At 34.0% G+C, this 24,793-nt stretch overlaps 1 protein-coding gene across 1 annotated transcript in view; it reads right to left on the bottom strand.

The window, feature by feature from the left end:
* Window positions 1-2,443: 2,443 nt before the first annotated feature.
* Window positions 2,444-24,793, bottom strand: part of CFAP299 (cilia and flagella associated protein 299) — a 664,079-nt gene continuing 641,729 nt past the window's right edge. Inside the window, exon 6 of the mRNA XM_037739149.1 lies at window positions 2,444-3,086. Coding sequence (XP_037595077.1) covers window positions 3,033-3,086 — 54 coding nt within the window. The 3' untranslated portion in view covers window positions 2,444-3,032. The remainder of the gene's footprint in view (window positions 3,087-24,793) is intronic.

Raw genomic sequence — 24,793 nt, 5'->3', positions numbered from 1 at the left:
ATTTCCTGCAAGAATCAGCCAGGGCCTTCATAAACACTTATTGTGACATTTACTTTTTCAAGAATTAATGGATTCTTATCTATCAGCCTTATATTTTCCTGCTTGTATACTTTTTCATATTATTTTTTCTATTTAGGTTGCATAATGATGAGAAAAGGAGTCATATATAAGTATTTTCTATCCCAAGTTGAGAAAAGCCACATAAATATTCATTCTTCAAGCTTTCATTAGACATCAACAATAAAATATCTTATTTTTTATATAATGTATCAATGTTTAATAATAGACGAATCAGAAAAGAGCGTAGCAAGCAAATATATCTTTGATGTGATATATTTGAAATAATTCGGTCCTGATGTCATAGTCAGTTCCACTCATTCAAGTATATATGAGACAGATAATGAGGAAGATGTGATGTTGCAATCCTCAAGGTTTTTCTGAAGTGAATTATTAAGGCAATAAAATATTGGCTAACTAAGACCCAGACAAAATTATTTTCTTACATTGTAAAGGTATTCATTCTACAAAACAATAATTATATCATAAATTAAAAGCAAGGTGAAAAGGAAAACATTTTCCCAGGAATAGATTAAATTATATCAACAAATCCATAATTTTGGTAAAACGTAAATATTCTTTTTTTTGTGGTAAAGTGGCAATATCTCAGTTTGGCCTTATCTAGTCATTGATTAAATTGATTAATAGTTTAGATAAAATATGAGTTAACTTTTATTGAAAACTTAGTATGTGTTAAGGAGTATTCCAAAAACTTTAGGTTTATTATTATATTAATTTATCTTTCCAACCTGCTGGAGTAGGCGCTATTATTATTCATTTTGCAGACGGGAAAACTAAGGTTCAGTGGGGTTAAATAATATTTCCCAGATCACACAGCTAATAAAATTGAAACAACCTGGTTTCAGAAACATGAACTCTAGAAATTAACTCCATCAAGCCCATGCTCTGTCAGGTACATTTTGAAAGACCATTCTCAAAAAGCTCATTGATGATGGAAGAATTAAAAGTCTATTCTGACCACATTTTCTAAAGAAAAACTTAGGACACGTAGTTTGACAAACAGCATCATACTCTGTATGGCATATAGCAGCCACTCAATAATTTCACTGGGTCATCGGGGAAAGATGTTTGAAATCAGAGTTTTCCCCAAAAATCTTGGAAGGTCTGGTATTGTATACATGCTCTTCAAGGTGTTAATCATAGAATTTATGCATAAGATGCATATTTGATATTCCTCCTTGCTATGGTCTGAATCTTTGTGTACCCCAAAAATTCATACGCTAAAACTTAATCCTCCAGGTAATAGTATTAAGACGTGAGGCTTTTTGGGAAGGGACTAAATGATAAGACCTCCACCCTCATAAGTGGGATTAGTGTTGTTATAAAAGAGGTTAAAGGAAGCTCCTTGGCCTTTTCTGCTATGTAAGGACATGACAGTAGGTCACCATCTGTGGAGGAGAGAGAGAGAGAGTCTTCACCAGAGGCCAAATCTACTGGTGCATTGATCTTGGACTTCCCAGCCTCCAGAACCATAAGAAATAAATTTCTATTATTTATAAACTACCCAATCTAAAGTATTTTGTTATAGTGGCCTGAACACACTAAGACACTCCTCTAGAATAAAAGACTTCTTAATATTCTTTTTCAAGGGCTATTGGCATTTAGCTAGTCATTCATCTACAACTTAATGATTTAATCTGTTTTTGACTTTGTTGTAATATTTGATCTTCTGGCAGTTTATGAATTGATTGAATGCTTGACTTTGTGGTAGAGCAGGAAGTATAAAATAGTCTTTGCATTATTTATGATTATCTTTAATCTAGGTTTGATGGAACATGATAGTATATTTTGAGTGTTCAGCTGGGATAAGTTGCTGGAGTTTTTCTTAAAGTGAAATACTGTAGACTGGGTTGCTATTTAGCAACCAAACATATAATCAAAGCAATGGGAAAGTTGGAGGAGAGAAATTCTTGCACCTTTAATTTGTTTATAAAAATAAGACAAACATTTCAAAAAGAAACATTGTCCAGTTCTAAACTCCAACAGAGGTTACATCTTTCTAAATCACTTGTTTGGAAAATTCAAATAGTCTTGTCTCTATTTGAGAGAGGTCCAGCATCAATATTGGTGAGTTTGCAGTGTGGAAATTTTAGGCTCTTGTATAAGTCAGGGTTTCAGGGTTTCACACAAAAGAAAAGAAAGATAGTAGAAACTTGTGTCTGGCCTGTTATTCCTGCACACCCTCACTTCCTGATGTCATGAATCTTAAGAGAGTATTTTAAAAACAAATTATAAAGTATAAATTAGCTTAGCATGACATTGTATGCCATAAATATATACAGTTTTTATTTGTTAATTTCAAAATGAATAAAGACAGTGAAACAATAAAAACATCTAACATATTTTAACTTACTTGGAAGTCATCTTCAGCAACAGCAGCGATACAGTAAGGGTATTATTATAAAACAGGGAAGCCTCAATTAATTTATGTTGTGGTGTGTATGAAATAATTTATGAGTAAAAATATCCATGCAAACATCAGGATGGGTGAGGTAACCAGAAGAGAGGAGTGATATGTGTATATCCCACTGTTTTACCCAGTTGATTAATATTCCCAGTGACATTTATGTTTAGAATTTGCATTATGTAATTTTAAAATAAGTCCTGACTGAAGGTGAGTACTAGGCTTATGGAGACAAAACAAGCAGGTATTGTAAAGATATTTTACTTTTTTCAGGTCATTCTCCTATGCCTGTGACAAATGTAATGCTGAGTCAGTTGTATATTTAATTGTTAGATTAGTAATCTTTTTTTAAAATGCCACCTGAATGTGGAGGTAAGTTTGTCACCATCAAAGAATAAAACTAGCAAAAAAAAGCATATAAAATATTCTTAGAAGCAAAATAGTAGGGGAGATAAGAGCATGGACTGGGGTTCCACTGCAAGGGTTCAAATTCAGGCTCTGCTGCTTATAGGTGTTTGGACCTCAGAAATTCACTTAACCTTTTTGTGCCTCAGTTTCCGTTTGTAAAATGAAGACAATGAACAGTATTTTCTTCATAGGTCTGCTGTGAAGATGAATTAAGATAACACAAGTCAATTATTAGAACACTATGTAGAACATGGTATATATATAAGTGACAGCTATTTATGTTTTCTACAAAACTGTTCCCTGTTGAAAAAATAGTTTGCAGGTATGCAATTAATAGAGGCAATCAGGAAAGTGTCTCACTCTAATTGAGGTATATAAGCTGTTTCTTCAGAAGCTGAAAAAAACATAATCTAGTTGATATTATTGCTCAGCAACTGATTAAAAATGTGTCAATGGGTGACTGAGGTAGGCCATGGGAGACAAAGAGTGAGACTTTATCAGGGGTGACTTACAGGTGGTCTACATTGAGGGTGCTGGGCAAACCGGTTCCCTTGTCAGATTTAAGCCCATTGTGGAGTGGAGACAAACAGGATGACATGATTCATGAACTAGTCCAAACCCCTTTGTACCCCCTCCACACTTGTTCTCCAGGCCCTATTCTGAGAGGAGTTTAGTTTCTCAAGTGCTGAGGAGAGAATAGACTAACCATCCAACCTGAGTATTATAATATTCTTGGTCTCTGTACTTCTTGTCGTAGTTCTTTATATATGCATTTTGGATTTATATCAGGTTCTTAAAATTTTTACTTAGAAAGGCAATAGAGTACATTGTGCAAAAGGTCTCAAATTAGAATGTGTAAAACAATCACCTGAGAATTTTTTTTTTTATTCTAAACTTCTACTCCCAGTTCTCTCTACAATACATGCACACACAGGTGCTGATTTAGAAAGTATGACCTAAGGGCCAGAAGCCAACATTATCAACATGCACCTTAAACCAACCCGATGTAGGTGGTCTTTGGATCACACTTTGCACTGAGATATTGAGGACAATTAGCTTTATAATTAGAACAAGGTTTGAAACAGGTTTGGATCATAATCTCAGTAGACAATCCTGGGCACCATAACATGAGATGTTGAAATCCCAAAACTCCTAAAGTCTTAAGTCTATAAAATCTAAAATCTCTAACATCTAAAATCCTGAACATCACAATCACAGGATAGTTACATCGTGTTAGGCAGAACAATTATTTCCTTACTCTCTTCATCTGGAAATTAAACATGGTTTAAGCAGATACATATGGGTGCCAACTTAAAAAGGGGTAGATGTGAACTTAATTGTTGGTGTCAACTTGACTGGATGAAGGAGTAACTAAAGACCCGATAAAGCATTATTTTCGATGTGTCTTTGAGGGTGTGTGTATTAGTTTGTTCTCATGCTGCTAATAAATACATACTCAGGACTGGGTAATTTATTTAAAAAAAGAGGTTTAATTGACACAGCTTTGCGTGCCTGGGGAGGCCTCAGGAAACTTGCAATCATGGCAGAAGGTGAACAGGAAGCAAACTTGGACCTTTTCACTTGGTGGCAGGAGAGAGAGTGTGAGCAGCAAAACAGGAAGATCCCCTCATAAAACCATTGGATATTGGGAAAACTCATTCACTATCAAGAGAGCAGCATGGGGAAAACTGCCCCCATGCTCCAATCATCTTCAATGATTTCTCTCCCTAGACATATGAAGATTATGGAGATTACAATTCAAGATGAGATTTGGGAAGGGACACTGAGCCAGATTATATCAATGTGTGCAGAGAAGGTTAGTACATGAGTCCGAGTGGACTGGGTGGGAAAGATCTGCCCTCAATATTGGAAGGCATCATCCAATCAGCCTGGGACCCATAGAGAACAAATACAGAAGGCAAATTGGTCTTTCTCTGAGAGTTGGACCATATTTTCTTCTGCCGTCTTGAACACCAAAACCCCAGACCCACTGGCCTTTGGACTCCAGGACCCCCGACCCTGGGGGGTCCTTAGACTTTCAGCTTTGAACTAAGGGTTAAACCATCAACTTCGCTGGTTCTCAGAATTAAAACCTTGCAACTTTCCCAATAAATGAAGAAATGTCCTTTTTATGCATCTGCATTTATGAAAGATAAGATTTCTTGAGCTCTCAACTCTTTGGGGGACTGCATATGCTGTAGTGATCCATTGTGGTTTTTGACCAATCTTGTCAAAAGACAAGTTGTCCATGGAGGTATGTCAGGTGACTGCAGTTATGAAGCTGGGGTCACATGATTATCAACCATAGTGGTATGTGTTTATACATTTGGCTTTTGGACTTGTTATCTCATTATGAGTATGGCTTATCTGCTCATAACTGTTCTCCCCGTGTGAGTGTCATTAGTGTACATAAGTGTTTATGCTTGCAAAATATATATTGCATGTTTTATTGTGTAAATTGATCTATGAAATGTCCTGTTGTGTTTGTATATGTTTCTCAAATATATCCTCATTAAAAATGTAAATGAATGTCTTTAAAATAATTTTAATTTTTTTTCTAGAGTTATATTTTTGGGATTTTAAACTTTAGACCAAAATTTCATATTTGGGATTTCAGCTTTCAGATTTAAGGCATTTGCGATTGTATCTTTTGGGATTATAATCAGTTATCTTTGAAATCAAACTCTGCCTCTTTCTAAAATCTGCATGACTTTGGGTGAATGACTCAACATTTCTAAATTTCACTTTTCTCACCTTATAAGATAGGAATATAATGCTCTGGTGAGTATCAAAAGACATATTGTAAAAGGAGTACCAAACACAGTTTTTGTGCGGCAGTTATTATTTAGTCAAAGTGAGATAGGCTCTCTAAATGTATTCATTTCAAAGAGAAATGAAACACTTATTAAAATGGTCACAACTATAAATACTCAGTACTTGACCATAGACGATAATTACTCCACCAAGAGACTGCAGGCTTCAGAAGCTTTTCTGTGAATTTCTTCAAAGCATTTAACCCACAGTGGATACTAAATAGATAGATAGCAAGTCCCTTTTCTGCCGCAGAAACTGTTAGCATTTCTTTTTGAGATCTTTTTCATATATTTTTTGTTTCAGAAAATTTCTCAGGTGCCTGAGCAAAGTTCCAAAGCACACACTGGTATATCACACTTATTTTCTGGTTGGAGCAAATGACACAAAAGTTAAAATATTTTTCCTTATTGAATCCCTGAATCTGATACAGTTTTTAAAAACAGAAACCACAGATTTGTGATGCTTTTATTTAAGTTATAGAGATTTTGAGCTGAAAATGATCCTAAAAATCACCTGACCCATATCTTGTCTAGTGTAAAGATGAAGAAACTGAGTGCTGGAGGTGCTCATGGCCTGGTCTTCATTCCTGTTTCTTGTCTTTTCTGTTACTCCTTTTATGCATTTTTGACATGGTGTTCTGGATAGAGGGGTCACAGCTGCTCAGAGTGCTCTGTTGTAAACATGGTTCAGGAGTGACAGGTTTCATGTAAGTTGGATTTTGTTCATTGCTAGGAGATCAATGTGTGAGTGCTTCAGACAGCTTTGCTTTGCTTTCCAGATGAGAATCTGACAGAATCCAGGCACCTTGGATACTGCTGTGTGCTGACAAATGACTTGGCAAATGAGGGATAAGAGAGGGTGCTGGTGGGTATGAGAAGAGCCAACCTGCTCTTGGGAATACTTTAGACAAAAAAGCTAAGGACTACAAAATGACTCTTGAATATGTGACTTTTTAAAACCCTCATGTATTTTAACTGGAAGGGCTCTTTTTTGTTGTGAGTTGTTTTATGTTTTATTTGATATGCAATGTCAACTATAGTAGAATTGGTCTTGGTCCTACTAATTATAAAGGCTAAGTTAGAAATCAATTTCATTATTAACATTGTATTGGGCAAGCTTATTATGGGAATAAGAGGAAGGGTACTTTGTCTACTTCTTATAGTACTTCTTCTTCCTCCATATGATACTGGAATCTGAGTTATGTGCAGAAACATTTCTACTTTAACCTTGGGGAGAAAAAAAAAATTCAGCTTGTAACCCATAAGTTAATTTTGCATTCCAAACTTTCAATAGGAATGTTTTATGTTCCTCTAGGTAAATCTATCGGACCCTCACAACACACATCTATATCCTAAATTAATATACCCTGACTCTGTGATCACTTTTTTTTTCAAGAGAGTGTCTTGTTATGTTGCCGAGACTGGTCTTAAACTCTCGGCCTCAAGCAATCCTGTCTTGGCCCCCTAAAGCACTGGGATTACAGGCATGAGCCACCAAGCCTGACCTGTGACCACTTAACTGCCTTTCTGACAATTCTGGATGAGTTATGTTCTATGTGTAACATTAGAAAATAGTATATGTATTTCTGACCCTTGATAATTAAAGAATCATAAAATAGTATCAGTAGAAAGAAACAAGAAAAAGGCAAAGGGAAGAAGGACGAAAGGAATGTAGAAAAAGGAAGGAAAGGAAATAGGGAGAGAAGAAGGGAAAATACTGACCATAAGGGGAAATCCATTGTGTGGCTAGGCTAAGAGCCAACAGAAAGTAGTAGGTTTCTATAAAAGTAACAGGCTTGGGTAAACAGAGGAAGCTCATGAGAAAAGGCAAAAGCTCAATCTATGCTCATCTTCTGTTTTATGTTTCTGAGAATTATTACTCTATGCTACTAGAGATTTCTTCCTTGTTGAAGTCTTTTATTGAGGCCCTGTCCACTATGCGACTATTCTTGTGTTCTGTTTCTCTATTCCTGATAGAAACAATTTTCAATTTGCTTAATTCAGTAACTTGCTAATAGAGGTCAGGCATGTGCTCTAGCCAGAAGTGAAATTTGTAATCTTACATAGCAGACTTAAATAATCTGTTTTCTGTATATCTATTGTGTGATCTTGCGCAAGTTATAAAGCCTCTCTGATTCTCACTTTCTTCATCTTCTTAATGGGGACAACAATTGGCGTTTATAGTTGTGTGTTTGAAGGACATTGTACCACAGCGTGAGAAGCAGGTGTGAACATCTCTTCTAACTCCATGATCAGACATGCCACATTAGCAGCTTGAAATGGAAAAATTAGTAGTAAAAATATTTAAACTACAGAAATTGGCAAAGAATTCAAATCGTGTTTTTTTCTTTTCAGAAATTATTAAACATTTATTAGTACATCTCGGTTTATGTATGAAATGAGAAAATAGGATTTTGCCAATTGTAGGGATGCAATATATATTTTTCTTTACTTCAGTCTTCCCTATAGAATATTTGCATCTGAAAACCTTTGATCTTTATTCCTTTAAATAAAATAAAACAAATGACAATAAAATTTTACTTGGAAACTCAATTTCATATTACAATCTCCATACTTTATCTGGCTTCGTTCTTTTTTTCCCTCTATCTTTTGACACTGCTCAGAAGAGATCAGAAGTTCTGTCACTTTTCTTGAATTTTTCTTACATGATGTCTAGTACAGTGTCTTGTGTCGATAATTATTAGACCCCATTTTGATGATGATTTTTAGTGTGAATCTAGATTGTTCAACATTATCTTTAGTGAACAGTGTTAAGAGTTAAAAGTTTAATGTAAGAATTATAATAGGTTTTACACATATTTAAGGTGGAAGACAGGTTTTATGAGGAAGATGATATATGTGCTGATTGTGGAATATGCTAAGATATCTCTGTGAGAAGGACAAGAATAAAAGTTAAGAAAAATGGGTCTGAGAGGACTGAATTGCTAGAGAAAGGGCAGAAACCTGGCATATCGCTGAAGAGATTTGGGTTAGTGAGAAGTTTGAGGTACAGTCGGAAGGTTAGGCTAAGATTACACCTTAAAAGGCCAACAAAAGAGTTTATACTTCCTTTACCAGACAAGAAAAGGATGCTAGACTATGAAATAATCAGACGTACATTTTAGAAAGAATAATTAGGCAGTGTAAACTATGAATTGGGAGAGGAAGTGTTGGAGAGTCATACATAAAGAGTATTAGCCTCCCTTAGCCTCAGTTTCCCTGCCTGGCAACTTTGAATAATAATGTTCTCTTCTAAGTTTACGATGATAATTAGATGAAGCCATGTCTGTGGATGGACATGCCTCTGGCATAGAGTAGATATCAAGAGAGCTTTTTTCTCTTTCTAAATCTGTCTTATACGAAGGGGTTTTTAATTGAAGATTGCTGTGCCTAAAGAAAGAAAAATTTAAAATTATTTGACAAAAAATAAAGTATACAAGATCCTTTTTATAAAATATGAGAGCTGAGAACATATAACTGGATAGAAAAGATGCCAATAATCTATACTGAAATTGATGTAAGCTGTTATATATTAAAAATATTTAAGAACAAGAGGAGAAAGTTGTGTAGGAAAGAGACAAGCTAGAGAAATACCATTGTAGGATGTAGGCTCTGATTCTCAGCATTCCAGTAATTAGCACATCTTGACAGGGTGAAAGCGGCCACCCAGTCTCTCTCTTTGAAGGGGCAGAGGTCATTGACAGCTGGTGCTTGGGCCTTTGGGGGATATTCTTCTTGAGGCCAGCTGGGGGAAATGGATCCCCAGGAAGAGTGGTCACTCAATGATGAGAGCTCTGTTCATTTTTCTTGTAAACAGTGAACACCCTTGAAGACCCATCTGCACTGTTGCAATACATTCTGCACCTGGGTTTTTGTTTTCTTTGCTGAAGAACAGTTGCCTGGTATGCATCAGGAGTTCCCATCTGTCGCACAGATAGTCGTGGAGTTCTTGACTACATGCATTTTGTCTGAGAATGAGTGGTTCAATTCATTCCTACTCTAAAACAAAACCTCACCCTGCTCCCAAATCGCACTATTATAAATATTTCAGTGGTATGATCTGGTTGTAGCAGAAAATGAAAAAAATCATATACCTACACAAGACTTAGAAATGGTATCCTTCTTGCTTGGTCATTTAATTAAAGTCTCCTGCTTCTCAGACTTCAATTTCAGAATTTTTGGTAGACTGCAGTCAGTGTCTAGGAAAGCAATGTTCTTCTGAAAATTCGAAAACACTTTAAATTTGTCACTTGGTGAGAAATGCTGAAATTTGCATTTTAAAAGTTAAAAAATAGGGTGCCAAGAAGGAAAATATTTTCCAATATCCTTTTTAAAAGCCAGAGAAACAAGGGCAGACATTTCTTGAATCCATAAGCTTTCAAATTCTAATTCTGTCTACTTATATTTACATTGTCTTTCTGCTGTTTTTACCTGCATGGTTTTCTTACATACGGAGCATTATGCCTTGCCCCAAAGGCAGCAGCATTTGATTGAGGCATGCGCTTTTGCCCTTTACTCAAGAGAGAGCCAGAGACGTTTCTTGCCATCCCTAGAAACTCTGCCTAGTAACTTATCATAAAAATGTGTCTGCCCTGATCATTGGAAGTGACTGAGCAAAGTTGGGAGCCTCATTTAGAGCTAAGAAAAATAGAATTTAAAGAGAATTAAGTTGTCATAACAAACAAGACACTCCAGAAATTTTTGCTAAACCTGACCACTAGGTGGCAAATCATCTGGACATGAGAAAGCTGATTCCTGGTCTTTCTTGGTTCTAACAGCATTGGCAGTTGTACAATGTAGAAATCTGGTTGAGCATCCTCAGCCATGACACAGTGACTCAAAGTACCTAGCCACAGTGAAGGGGATGCTGAAACGCTGTTCTAATCAGGTTGACATGTATTTTCGAGTGTGCTTAGATGAACAAACTGATTCTGTGAAGACATAAATGACAGACAGCCTATCTATGCTTTGCGTAGAATTTTACTTAGTTTGCCTTCTGTCCTTTACTCTAAAAATGGGAACCATTTTTTTTGCCAGAGAGTAAAATAAAATAACCCTTGAAGGGTTACCTGGTACATAACCAGTTCCTCAATAAATACTTGTTCGGAGTTGCTGGAGTAGTCAGTAACCAAAATAGTAGCAGATATAGGTTTCCCTAAAATGCTGTTAATTGAAGATTACATTGCCTACAGAAAAGAAAATTTTAAATGTTCTGACAAGAAAATAAAGTATGCAAGATTCTTTTATAAAATACAAAAATATTTATAGTTTAAAATATGCTCTTCCAAAAGTTTCTGCTAAAATGTGTCTCACTGTCTGGAAAAACTACTTGAAAAGGGTGGGTTATCACTCCAGGTCTCGGACAAAGGTCTATTGTAACTGCAAGGTGCTGTGGTAATTTGCTCTTATATATACATATATTTTGTGCTGTTAGGTTTTTTTTTTTCCTAGAAAACTTTAGTTGCAGATTGTGGAAAATAAAGTATAGAATGCTCAGTAGTGTTTAGCTGTTACATAAAAATAAAACTATAGATAATTGAAAGTAGTGTAAATTCATGTCTGAGTATTTTTAACTGTTAAATCCGTCTCTTCTGTGCTTAAGATAGCTTCCCCAGGCCACATGTAAATGCCGGTCAACCAGCTTCCAGGATTTACATGGTAAGAGACTTTCATTCCATCATTTGAAAAGCTATATAAATGGAAACAGTAGAACACATGTTGAACATATATTCTTTAAAAACACATTTTCCAAACTTAGTCATGTTCACATACTTACATTTCATGAAAAAAAAATTCATTAAAAACAAAAGAAACTTCTGTACAACATTGCCCCATATATCTTCACTCTGCAATTTCATTCATTTTGGCGATGGTGCCATTGCAGTATCACTTTTCATGTATTTTAAATCAATCTCTTAAAATACCTCTCAACTGAGTCCAAGCAGACATATTTTGGTTTGTTTCTTTGATGACAATTTCCTTTGTTTGACTAATTGCATTTATACACCACCTTATCTATATTTCTCTATGAACCAACCTTGTAAAGTTTGTTCATCATGAAGATGAAGATGTTGAGACTCTGAGAGGCCATTTTATCTTCAGCCACATCACTGTTATTCCCCAGCAAAATCAAGATTTCGATCTGAGTCTGTTGACCACAAGTTTAATACTCACATCACAAGATCTGTGTGCGTCTAGGAAACTAAACGGGGATATGAATTAAATGAGTTTTAGCTGTAAAGAGAACTGTTATTCAAGTCCTATGCTGATTCTAACTGCAGATAGTGAAAAACAAAACCAACAAACAAAAAACAACAACAGATACTAGGCATGCTGGGACAAGAAAAAGAAATATAGATATTTGGAATAAGATACAAAACAGGAAAAATAGAAGAAAAAAATGTAAGGATGTAGGGAGAAGAAAGAGCCACATACGAGTTTTCAAATCACTACTCTGGTATCCGCCCCATCCTCTTTCACACCCATAGATCACATACTGCATTTGTTGTTTCTGACTTGTGCTTCCAGAGAATACTGTACCTCTCCAATTATGACACTTATCATGTTTTAGTTACTTATTTCATCATTTTCCCTGTAATTTGGTCAGCCTCATGGAGGTGATATTATCTTTTCATACCTTTGAGCCTGTTATGTAATATGTGCTCAAGAGATATGTTTTGAACCCACTAATAAATAGGGAACAGTGTGATACCTCAGACTGCTTGGATACTACTAAGTTTTAACCACATCTATTTACAGGCAAGAAATCTTGAAGCTGGACAATTCATAATTGCAGAGACATGGAATGAATCTAAGTGCCTATCAATCAATGAGTGAATAAAGAAAATGTGGTATAAATATATTAAGGAGTACTATTCAACCACAAAAGAATGAAATAATGTCTTTTGCAGCAACTGGGGCATAACTGGAAGCCGTTATTCCTGTTATGGACAACACAACAAAAATGAAATCTTGAAGCTTAAAGGATGGCTTGAAAGTGAATTTAATATGTGTGGATCCTTAAAGAGTTGCCATTTGGACTGATTAAATATTTGCATCATTAAAAATGTGATGTATATTAAACTCTTTTAATGAACAGAGAGGATAAGTTCCTCGTTATTGAATTTTGGAATTTTCTGAATAATCACTGGTTGTAGTCTGTTTCTTTATGGTAGAGTTTTAAAATTACATAATTGAACATGGCTTATGATATACTCATATTAGAAAGTCAGTTTATTTCATAATACTGGATCTGTTTGGCAGTGGAAAGCTTATTTCTTCTTTATTGATTTGATTAGGAAGCCCTTGCTTTATTCTCCTATAATAATAATGACTCTAATGTTTTTGATCTGTGCCTGAGGTCATTTATCCTTCAAGAGCCTTTATGCATATTTTCTAATTTTTCACTTCCTGAGTTTTAGGACCTTATCTATTAAATTATTAGGTAATTAAATAAAAAAAATAGGAAAGAAAAAAAGTGTCTTTCTGGGGAGAAAAATAGTTTCCTTAATTGAGTTTTTAAAAATAAATACTTGAACTTTATAGAATCCTAGAACAATTCTTCAAGGGCTTCTTTCTCTTCCTACTATTTAAATCTTAAAGGGCTCTTCCACTTACTAGTATTTAAATCTTCCTTAAGCTGGAAAACAGGTGTGTGTTTTTAGACCAAAGAAAGATAAAATGGAAATATTCAACTAATTCTATGTGCTAATATTTTTGATTAAACATGCAATATGGATTATGTTATGAACATGAAACTCAAACAAGTAGCCATTTTCTTTTTCTAAAGTTTAGGATATCTTTAACATGCCTGAGTTTCTGAGACACTAATCTTACTTTATCTGCTGGATAGCCCAGAAATGCTTCTAGCTAATGAATACATTTTTAAATTAGATTAAGTGAGAATTGATAAACAGCTGGATATATGTGAATGTTTGTTTATGTGTCATATTCTTTGACAGTGCATTTTCAGTGACTAGAATGCTCTTCAAAGGCCATCTTTGGATTGCATGTACTAACATGGCACTCTCTACATGGAGGCAGGATGATTGCTAGGCTGGGAGAGAGTCTCAGGCTTCTGAAGAGAAAGAAATATTTTATAAATAAGATTATTTGGTTTAGTGTATTTCACTGATATGGTATATCAGATTTGGTTTTGTATTACTTCTTCTCTTCTCTTCTCCTCCTCCTCTTTCCTCCCTTCCTTCTTCTTTTTGCTATATCCAAGTATTTAGTAAAGTATTTTAATACTGTTATTTTACTACTGTCTATATGTATTTAGTCAAGTCTATTTAATGAGTTGGCTTATTCCAAACCAGGCTAAGGGCAGCCAAGGGAAATCATGAATGCACACTGAGACAACATGGATAAGGAGAGAGCAGTGTCCCTTGAGGCTGCTGAACTCAAGCAGCCACAATTGACAACCATTATTCCACAGGGAGGGTGAATCGCAGGGGAAAAAAATCAGGGCTACAATTCCTAGTCACTGCTTTCCCTGGGATGAATTTTTTTTTGTATTTTCAGATTTGAAAATTCTTAGTTTATATTCAGGAAATATAGACAGTATTCCCATAACTAGATACTGAGCTTACAGTTGGAGCATATGTAAAGAAGAGGAAAGTATGGTACTCAAATTTAAGGAATTTGAAATAAGAAAAATATGAATATTTGAATCATGTTATAATTTACAAGGTACTTTACCACATAATTTTGTATGGATTGCATGATTACTATCTGAATTTTACAAATAAGACATCTTTTGGCCTGGTAACTCAGCCTGGGTGATACAGGTAGAAGAAATTTGTTGTTATTTTGTTCTGACTTCACAGAAAATGTTCTTCAAACTATTGTATCACATAGTGTTTTTCTTTTTATCTTTTCCTTAAAATTTTCAGTTTATGAAACATTTAAATTATGCATATATACATGCTACTACAAAGTAAAAGAAAATGTTAATCTTTCCTCTATATTTGTTTCAGCCATTCTTGCAGGAGTAAGGTGGTATTGCATTGTGGTTTTGGTTTGCATTTCCCTGATCCTTAGTGATGTTGAACATTTTTTTCTCTTTTGTTGGCCATTTGTATATCTTCTTTTGAGAATTGTCTATTCACGTCCTTAGCCCACTTTTTGATGGAATTGTTTTTTTCTTGCTGACTTGTTTGAGTTCCTTGTAGACTCCAAATATTAGTCCTTTGTTGGCTATCTTATTGTTTCTAGCAGAAGTGTATGAATGTGCCACTGCCCAGAGATTCTCATTAGAGATAAGTGAAGTTGAGTATGTGCATTTTTAAATGAATTTCCCAATTATGTGTAATATCACACCAACAGTTTAGAATGCATTCGAATCTTAGATGACAACCTAAACATTTTTCCATAATCACTTACCAGAATATATCCATCATTGCCTCTCTACAAATAAAACAAACAATTTGGAAATAGTAAATTATGTAAGCTTTTTGGAAACTGAATATAGAAATTGCAAATGAGAATATATCTGCAATTGTAGAATGGATTTATTTCCCTTGCTGCTCAAAATGTGCATATTTTATTTATTTCAAATATAAATTTTTTAGCACTATATTACATTGATGTATACCCAGAAAGTGACAATCAACTACTCATAAAACACGAGTCCACAATTCCACTATATTTTAGAAATTAGAGGAATTTAAATTCAATAAAATATATTTGATTTCTAATATTTTCTTTTTAATATGTAAGATTATTTTGATCTAGATATTTCAGAATCTTCAGCAACTTCAGTTAAACTCACATAGAAATCCACATGGTAAAGCAGAAGATAACACTTGAATGGTGTCCATATATTATATACTTTTCTCATGGGGAGCAAGTTTTTGTTGCTGGTAACTTGCATTTGTTTTGGGACATAATTTTTCCCTTGCATTTCAAAATATCACTTCTACTATAAAGAGAATGATAGCATGGTGCTGCAGAGAAAACTGTTGGAGGTGAGCATAAGTCCCTTCTGGCTTGAGCACACATCTGCACATGAAGCCAGTTCAGCTTTGACAGCTATTCCAAGAGCTAAACTTCTCTAGGCTCTTTTGGATGGATGCAGTTCTCAAGATTACTTTCCCTTATTGTCATTTTGAGACACTGCCCAGGGAGATGGCCAAGATCTGTGCTTTTATGGCACATGGCTGGCTTGAGTGATTTAGCTTTGATTTCCAATGTATTATACATTGGAATACAACTTTTTGAAGCCCTATGTATCTTCAAAAAGTTTGAGGAAGTGAGGAGCTTTTCCTAGAGTTTAGTCCATGTAACCTCTGAGGATCCTGCTGTATTGCTTTCTGGAATTGTACAAGTCTGACTTCAAGTCACAACCTTAATATTTCAAAACAAAATAAGGAACAATGAAACAAAAACCACCCCAAATACACATAGCTATGTATTTCTTCTTTTGGATAAAAAAGTCTAAATTTTTTCATATGTAGGGGTAAATCAAATAATAATGCCCTTCTTCATTATTTCCACACATCATCTTCCCTTTCTGTCTTAATACCAAATTCTAGCCAGCTGACTCTGTTAAAGTCATCTATTTCCTCTCAAGTGCTTAACCTGGTGTTAGGTTGCCCCAAACAGATATCTGCAATAAAGATTCCACAAGTTCCCCAATTTGGGGGACAGTAAAACATATTCACACCCAGGCCAAATTCAGTTCAGAATATGTTAATCAGATATAGCTGTTGCAGAAGTATTCATATTCACATTTTTCAATGGGACAGAAATTATTTGAATGTGTTCAGATTTTCAATTTCACTATAAGAAAACTTAACCTAACCCTTAGTCTTCTGGAGTTAATTTACTATGTGTATTTGTTTCTATCATTAAAGATAATATGATTGACCTGTTACAAGTGTTTGACTATGTTGACTGGCAGTTTTAGCCAAATTGCTTTTTCTATTTTCTGTTGGCACAAACATCAACAAGGCTCAGAAAGCCAGATACCAAATGGAATTTCAGAAATGAATGTTTGTTTTGCAAACCCTACGTAAGATTCCTTCTGACACAGGGAAGTAGAAAGCGGCCCATTTAGAATATTGCCATTCAGTGTCCAAATGATACATTTCAGGTCCACTATCACACAACACAAAACCAAACAGATTACTGCTTTATCAAAGATGTACAAAACTGAGTGCCCTCAAATAACAAAGTGTTATTCTGTATATGGTCTACCTTTGTGCTGAAAAACAAAGAACATTTGCTAGTCTGTGGCCTTTACCACTCACAGGCAGTACTTTACAAAATTAAGATTTAGCTTATGGATGTAGTCAGACTTGACTCAACCTCTAAGTTACCTGAACTTTCCTGGGCATCATTTTTTTTCTTCTAATTTTATGAGTATTAGAGGATGGAGTATGCAAATATACTCAAAACAGTACCTGAATGTAGCAGGTATTTAGCAAATGTTACTGTCCTTTCCTTTTATTCACTAAAAGTATATAGAAACTACTCCCAAAGGGGATACAAAAGCTGCTTTCATGAACTTTGTTATATATTAATTGCATGTTTAGGCAAATGGAGAAAACATTTCTAGTGCAAAATGATACTAAGTTATAACTTTTTAGCTCTTGGATAAATTTAATAGATTCCATGAAGCTAGTAGGTATAAGTCAGCATAATAAAAACCAAGCTTATCCCCCATTTCTTCCAATTAACTGTTGTTCCACTGTCACTAGGTTCTATATTATTTAATCCCATCATTGCTTTACTAGTTTCTCAAGCTGGAGATCACTAGGTCATTTGCAATTTCTTCTTTTCCCATAACTAATAGGTCTCTAAATCACATTAATTGTACTTCCAAAATATTCCTCACATTTGTTTCCTTCTTTTAGACCTCCATCACTGCCTTGTAATTTTTTGCATGAATTATCACATTGACTCCTAAGTGGCCCTCCCAGCCTCTCATCTCTTCGGTCTAATTTATCCATTACATTGAGCAATCTAATCATATAACTGAGCTGCTCAAAAACTCACCAACCTCTCTTTTTCTCTTTTCCAGAATTTAATCTAAAACTAAAATGCTCTTTCTTCCATTTTGTCTGAACTAAATATTACTAATATTTCAACAATTTTTGTTTTCCTAGGCTTATCAGAACAAAATACAAATGCATGGGCAGAGTGCACAAGACTTTTCATGACCTCGTCTTTGTGCACCTCTCCTTGATGTCTCATCATTCACATCCTACCCAAGACATCTTGTTACAGCAGGTCTAATCTACTTAGCATTCCTCAATCATGTCCTGTTCTCTCCACGAGTCTTCTTTTATTATATCTGTCCCATCTTTGCCTAGCTATTTCCTTTTTCTTCAGGGCCCACCTCAGGGATTATCTCATCCAGAAAGTTTTCTGGATGCTTCTTTAGACTATCAAATAATCTTGTGAAAACTCTGTCTTGTTATTTTCAGTACTGAATTGAAATAACAATTATCTATTCCTACCATCATATTCTCACTTCTCAGAAATTCTTACATGTTCTCGGGAACAAGTGAATCTACCAAAAGTTAAATAACTGAAAACGAAAATTTGAAATCCAGTTAAACCTTTGTGAATTAACCAACTATGAATTGTCTTAGTGCTTATGTTTCTTATTTTATTTTGACACTCCCAATTTTCAGTCCAGTGTCCAATCGAGTAGACATTCAATAAATGATCTCCTAAATAAAATTTAATTACTGCTCCTTTTATATCCCCAGATTTTGTTACTCCCAGCAACAGTGATTTTCTTTTTCAAAAAAGTGCTATTTTTCAACAGTGCCATTTTAGAACTGTTGTGAGTATTCTATAAGAATAATGAAGATATTTTGCATGTCATGAAGGAGATTCTCTTTTCTAAAAATATTGAGACAGTTTTTTAATCTCTTTTCTTTGTAAATGACTCCCACTTTAGCCCATTTGATTCACATTTTATTTGGCTAAAATGTCCCCAAACCCAAGAGGATATTCTGAGAACTTTCATGTGGTTATTATTTCTGGAAAAATCATTCTCCTGTCATCCATATGTCTGGCACATTTGTTACACTCTGTCCTCTGCCTAGAGCTCTGAGATGACATTGTTTAGAGAAGATGGAATTGTCATTTTCAAAATATGAAAATATAACCAAATCAGAGAATGGAGAAAGAAACATTGCATACCATTAAACCACCTTATCAACATAGGGAAGTGTTCAGACTACAAGAATGTTCATGGTCTAACGATTACCTACAGTGTTTATTGCATTATATGCTATAGAGAGACCCAGATGATATTGTTGTATCAGGTGAATTTATTATGACTACCTTCTAAGAACATAATATAATACTTAGTATTATTAAGGCAATTCAATAAAACTAATAACTAAAAATCAAAAGTGTTTTATTTAAAGCAGATCAGAAATACCAGGTCTTCTTTAAACTGGTCAACAGGAAATTCCATAAATAAAATTTAAAAATTTCTTGAGTATTTACTTAGTGCCATTATCTGAAGTCAAGGCTTTAGGAATTCAAAGAAGAAAGTCAAGATTCTTGTTCTTGTAAAACTTATGAATTTAATAAGGACAAAGCAATATTTCTGCAAAGAAGGCAGAATCAGATAAAACCAAATTAAGAGATATAAACAGTGGTCAAGAAAGCACATATGAGAAAAATCACTTATATCCAGCTAGAGAAATTAGAGAGGACCACTTGGAGGAGGTGATAATGAATTTTAAACTTGAAGGACCACTAGAATTTCAGCAAATGAAGATTCAGAGAAGTACATTTTATACAAAAGACGTGCAAAGGCACAGTGGTGAAAAAATGAAGAACCAATTTGGGGAAAGACTTACAGACATTCCTTAGATGTGTAGTGGTGAAGGAAAACAGTGGTAGATGTCTGCAATAAAATTATAAAATCTTTTGTATGTAAACTTGAGTCATTTGAATTGTATTTGGTAAGCAAATGGTTGCTGGGAAGAATTTTGAGTTGGAGTATGGGTGATCAGATACGTTCTTAAATTGTTTAACCTAGCAGCACGTAAGTGTTAATTTCTATTGTTACTGTAAGAAATTACCACAAACCTAATGACCTAAAACAACACAACTTAGTTAGCACAAGGTCAGAAGTCTGATGTAGGTCTCACAGGACTAAAATCAAGGTGTCAGCAGGGCTTTATTACTTTCTGCAGGTTGTAGAAGAAAATCTGTTTTCTTGTCTTTTCCTTGCCGGAGTTGAGAGACTGCCTCTATGCCTCATACTGATCTCTGTTTGGTTATAAGCCATTTTAAACTAAACAATATTTTCTTTCTTAAAAATTGATTCATGTTATTTAAATATAAATACTATTAAAATAAAGATCATCAGTGATAAGAACTGGGAAAGCCAAAGAAAAATGTAAAAGCCGGTAGTATCCACTGATCTATTTTCCAAAGTGTAAGAATAGAGCAAATGAAATGTTAGATAAATCACCACCCAGGGTAAATATATTCCTAGGTATTTTTCTCTGGAAGCTATTGCAAATGAGATTGCCTTCTTGATTTTCTTCCGCACTTGATCATTATTGGTGTATAGAAATGCTACTGATTTTTGTATGTTGATTTTGTACCCTGAAACTTTACTCAAATCTAAGAGTTTTATGGAGGAATCTTGAGAGTTTTGTAAATAGAAGATCATATTGTCAGTGAACAGAAATTTGACCATGTAGAAATAAGTGAAAGTAAAGCAAAGATTAGTTCAAAACTAATAGCAGTTACCAGAGGTCCATTCATGCAGTTTTGATAGGCTGCTGGAGGCTGAAATCCACCAATGAGAAATTGCTCAATAATTTCATTTGCATTTGCTGGTTAATATTCATTAATAACTAAATGCTGTATTACTATTTCATAACTTATTGCTTAAAATCTTTAAGAAGACTTGTAATAAATGCTATCAAACTAAGAGGCCTTGATACAGCTTTTCTTAACCCTACAAACACTAAAGACTAAATCAGACTTGAGAGGAAACCTCTAATAATTAAGTGGATTGAGAGTCATAATTTGTTTTGTTATCAATAGCAAACTTGCTGAACTGAAGAAAGAAAGGAGGTGCTTCATGCATCCACTAATATACACTTTTGGCAATGGGTATAATAGTGGCTACCCCAAAATAATCTGCAGGCATTTTTGGCTATCACACTGTCACAGTTGTGATGTGGATGCTACCAGCTAGAGGCCAGAGGTGTTGCTGAACATCCTGCAATGTACAGGACATCCTTCCTCCCCCAGCTTACAACAAAGAATTACCAGCCCCAAGTGTCAATAGTGCTGATTTGAGAAACCCTGATTTATACTAACTAAAAAGCTGGACAGAAATTTCTCTACTTATTTGTCCTCTCTTCCCCTCACTTTTATTTTTAGAATAATGTCATAATTTGTTCAAATGAACCATTTCTTGAAACATAAATGAGAGCTGATCTGGCTGAAATCGCTCAGGAGTCTTGAGGCTCATGGCTCTGCATCCCATCAACCTTTGAGAAGGCAAGAAGTGTTTTAAGGCTCCTAAACATGACATCAGAGCTCTGAAGAATACAATTTAAAATGTATGGCTCTCTAACATGGGCACCACTATTCTACCATTTCTCTTACAATAACTGGACAAGAAGAGGAAGGGGTCCTTGAAGTGCTATGCATATGCCAGGAGGTATAATATCTTTGGTCAGAGACAGATCTTGATAAAAAATGCATGGTAGAAATTAAAATTTCCATTATATCCGTTGACATTTGGTATGATGAACATAGAAGAGAGTTCCGACCTCAGCCCAAGAGAGCTACACTACATAAATGACTTCAAAAGACAGTTGCACACATTTTGCTGTAGTTGTGAAATAGATATGAGTAGAGAATTTAAGCAACATCTGAGAGCAGATGAGTTGGGACAATAGAAATCTCACTATCTTCTATGGTAGCAGGTGCAATGCATAATGTCTAGATACATTCTACTTCAATTGAAAGCTGATTTATTTCAGAAGCTAAAATTTATTGAATATTTACTATGTGGCAGATATTATTCTAAATGTTTACCTTGGTTGTCTATTTTAACCTTATATAGTCTCTAGGAATTAAAAAAAATTAAAGATAATACAATAAATTATTGTGTGAACTATGAAAAAATTAATCAACATGAGCTTGCCCCTAAAAAATATTAAAATCTATTGTAAGCAAAAAAAATTAAAGCATTTGGTGATGACCCAGCAAGACACAATATAGGGACAGTAGAAATAAACTGAAAAAAAGAGGAAGATGATTTACTAAGACAAATATGGAATTGAGAACAATGTAATAAAATGGATTTTTTTTGAAAAATGACATTGGAATGAATCAATAGTTATTTGAGAAAAATATTAAATTTCTGCATCTTTTATTAAAAGTCAATCACAAGTGAATAAAACTGTACATCTAAATATGACAAAACTGTTAGCAAAAAATGGAAAAGTTATCATTTTTGAGTGGGGAAGTCTTTTTGTCATGAAATGCAAATCTATTAATAAAACCATAATTGAACTTAACTACTCACAAATGAATTCTTATGCAAAATAGAAGTTACTATAGAACATTAAAAACTAATAAATCAACTAAGAAAAATATTTGCATTTGATGTTGTAGAAAAAATATTTTCATATTTCTCAAACTTTTTCAAATCAATTAAAAAACAAAGAACACAAAATAAGAATTAGGTAAAAATGCAAGAAAGTATAAAGATGTTCAATATACATATGAAAATATGCTCAAACTCACTTATAATTAAAGAAATACACCCCAAAAAGTAAAATGGAATACAAATACTTATCTACTACAGAAGCAGATAATGAAAAGATCATGGGGACCCATTATCAATGAGGGGAAAGATACACCTAAATATACCGTCTCTACTAAAATATAGAAATTAGCTGAGCGTGGTGGTGGGTGCCCGTAATCCCAGATACTAGGGAAGCTGAAGCAGAAGAATCACTCCAACCCAGGAAGCGGAGGTTGCAGTGAGCTGAGATCATGCCACTGCACTTCAACCTGGGTGACAGAGCGAAAATCCAGCTAAAATAAAATAAAAATAAAAAATTTAATATATATACTTTTAATATATACATATATACACTGCAGAATTATGAATTGGTGCAACTTTTGGGATGGTAATTTGATAATATTTGTCAACATTTAAGCACACTTACCTTTTGATTCGGTAGCTTCATCTTTACTAATTTCTGTCACACATATACTCACTTCATTGCACAAAACTACTTGAGAAAAGAATTTTAACAAAAGTATAGCTTAGGACAACAAATGCTTAAACAGTATCAATACCTGATTGGTTAAAAACTTTGTGGTAGTTTCAAACATTGAAATGGTATGCAGTCTTAGGAAGAGTGAAATATGTTCATGTTCATTGAGTCAAGACTAAATAAATATTTGCTAAGGTGAGTGGATTGTCCTCATTCTGAATGTGCAACAATGAGAAACAGGAACATAAAAACAAGAATATAAAAGCACTACTCACACACATACACGTGCATTCACAGTTTTTTGGAAAAAGATACAAGAAACTGTTAGGAGTGGTGTCTTACCTCAAGTGGAATGTGCATGAGGAAGCAGGGCCAGATCTAGGGTGACGTGAGCCAGGCACCAAGGTATAATAAATTTCAGGAAGCGCTCTGAGATTGTCTCCTTAGATTTTGTGCCCTAAGCATCTCATGTGTCTCACTCTATTTCTGGACTGTGAGGGAGAAGACTTTACTTTCATTTTTATATTTTGCAATTCTAATTAAATTATTTTCCATAAAAATGTAAATATAATTTTGGAATTAAGAAGAAAAAAATTACTTGATAAAATTAGCATGTAAGAATAGGAAATCAAGGAAAACTACCAAAAATATCACTACAAAACTAATTTTAAATTCAACAAATATTATTGAAGGAAAAAAATCTATTAAAAATAACAACCCCTCAAGATTATGTGAATAAGTACTAAAAAGTGTTGGGAATGACAATAAGATGATTCCTCACCAGATTAATAAACACAGAAATAAAGCAGTCGTGGTATTTAAAGATTCAGAAAAAAGAGGATTCAAGTGAAAAACAAAAAATGTAAGTTTTTTTTTTTAAAGTAATGGTACAACTCATGTTGACAATGCCCATGAAGAATAGCAAAAGAAGGCTTCAAAATCAATTAAGCAGAGATTATTGAATTTGAAAAGAGTAATAAACACTTTTTTTTGGTAGAAAACATGGCCATGTCTCTAGTAAATTTTGATGAGCCAAAATAAATACATACATACATATGTACATATATACAAATATATACATAAAATACATAGCTATGCTAATGAAGTTTAGGTACATATTAAAACGAAAATATGCACAATTTTTTTCAACCATTTGTGGAAGATTAATTTTGAAACCAAAACTAATCTTAAATTAAGGTACAAAGTAAATATCAATAAAATCTTAAAAGTACAAAGTGTAAACGCTAGATTCTTTACCACAATGCAATAAAACTAGAAATTATGTTCACAAGCTTAGATAAAAGTAATGGGAATTACTTTGAAATTAAAAAAAAAAAAAAAACCAACAGAAATGTTGGATACAAATCTGTAAGTATGGAATAATTGTAAAGTAAAAAAAATGAGAACATTAATTATCAAAATTTGTGGAATTTGGCCAAAGCTGCACTCAGAAAGAAATATTTTGTGTTAAATGGTTTTATTATTTTTTCGGAAAAGAGATAAAAATAAATCACTGATGACAACTTAAGAAGTTGGGAAAAACAACAAAGATATACCTAAAAAAAGACAAAAAGGAGGTGATAAAAAGAATAGAAAAACAAAATCAGAATCAATGAAAGTGGCAAGTTCCTTAAAACCAAATCTTACGTAACTAAAACATAACAAAAGATACAATACAAATTTTATTTTATTTATTTACTTTTTAAGATTTTATTTTAGGTTCAGGTTATGTGTGCAGGTTTGTTATACAGGTAAACTGTGTGCCACAGGTGTTTGGAGTGCAGATTATTTCATCATCCAAGTAATAAACATAGTACCCAATAAGTAGTTGTTTGATCCTCTCCCTCTAGTCTTCCATC

Source organism: Cebus imitator, unplaced genomic scaffold (assembly GCF_001604975.1).
Source record: "Cebus imitator isolate Cc_AM_T3 unplaced genomic scaffold, Cebus_imitator-1.0 Scaffold64, whole genome shotgun sequence".
Taxonomy (NCBI): Eukaryota; Metazoa; Chordata; class Mammalia; order Primates; family Cebidae; genus Cebus; species Cebus imitator.
Note: the sequence above shows the minus strand (reverse complement) of the source record. Positions and strands in the feature narration are given on the sequence as shown.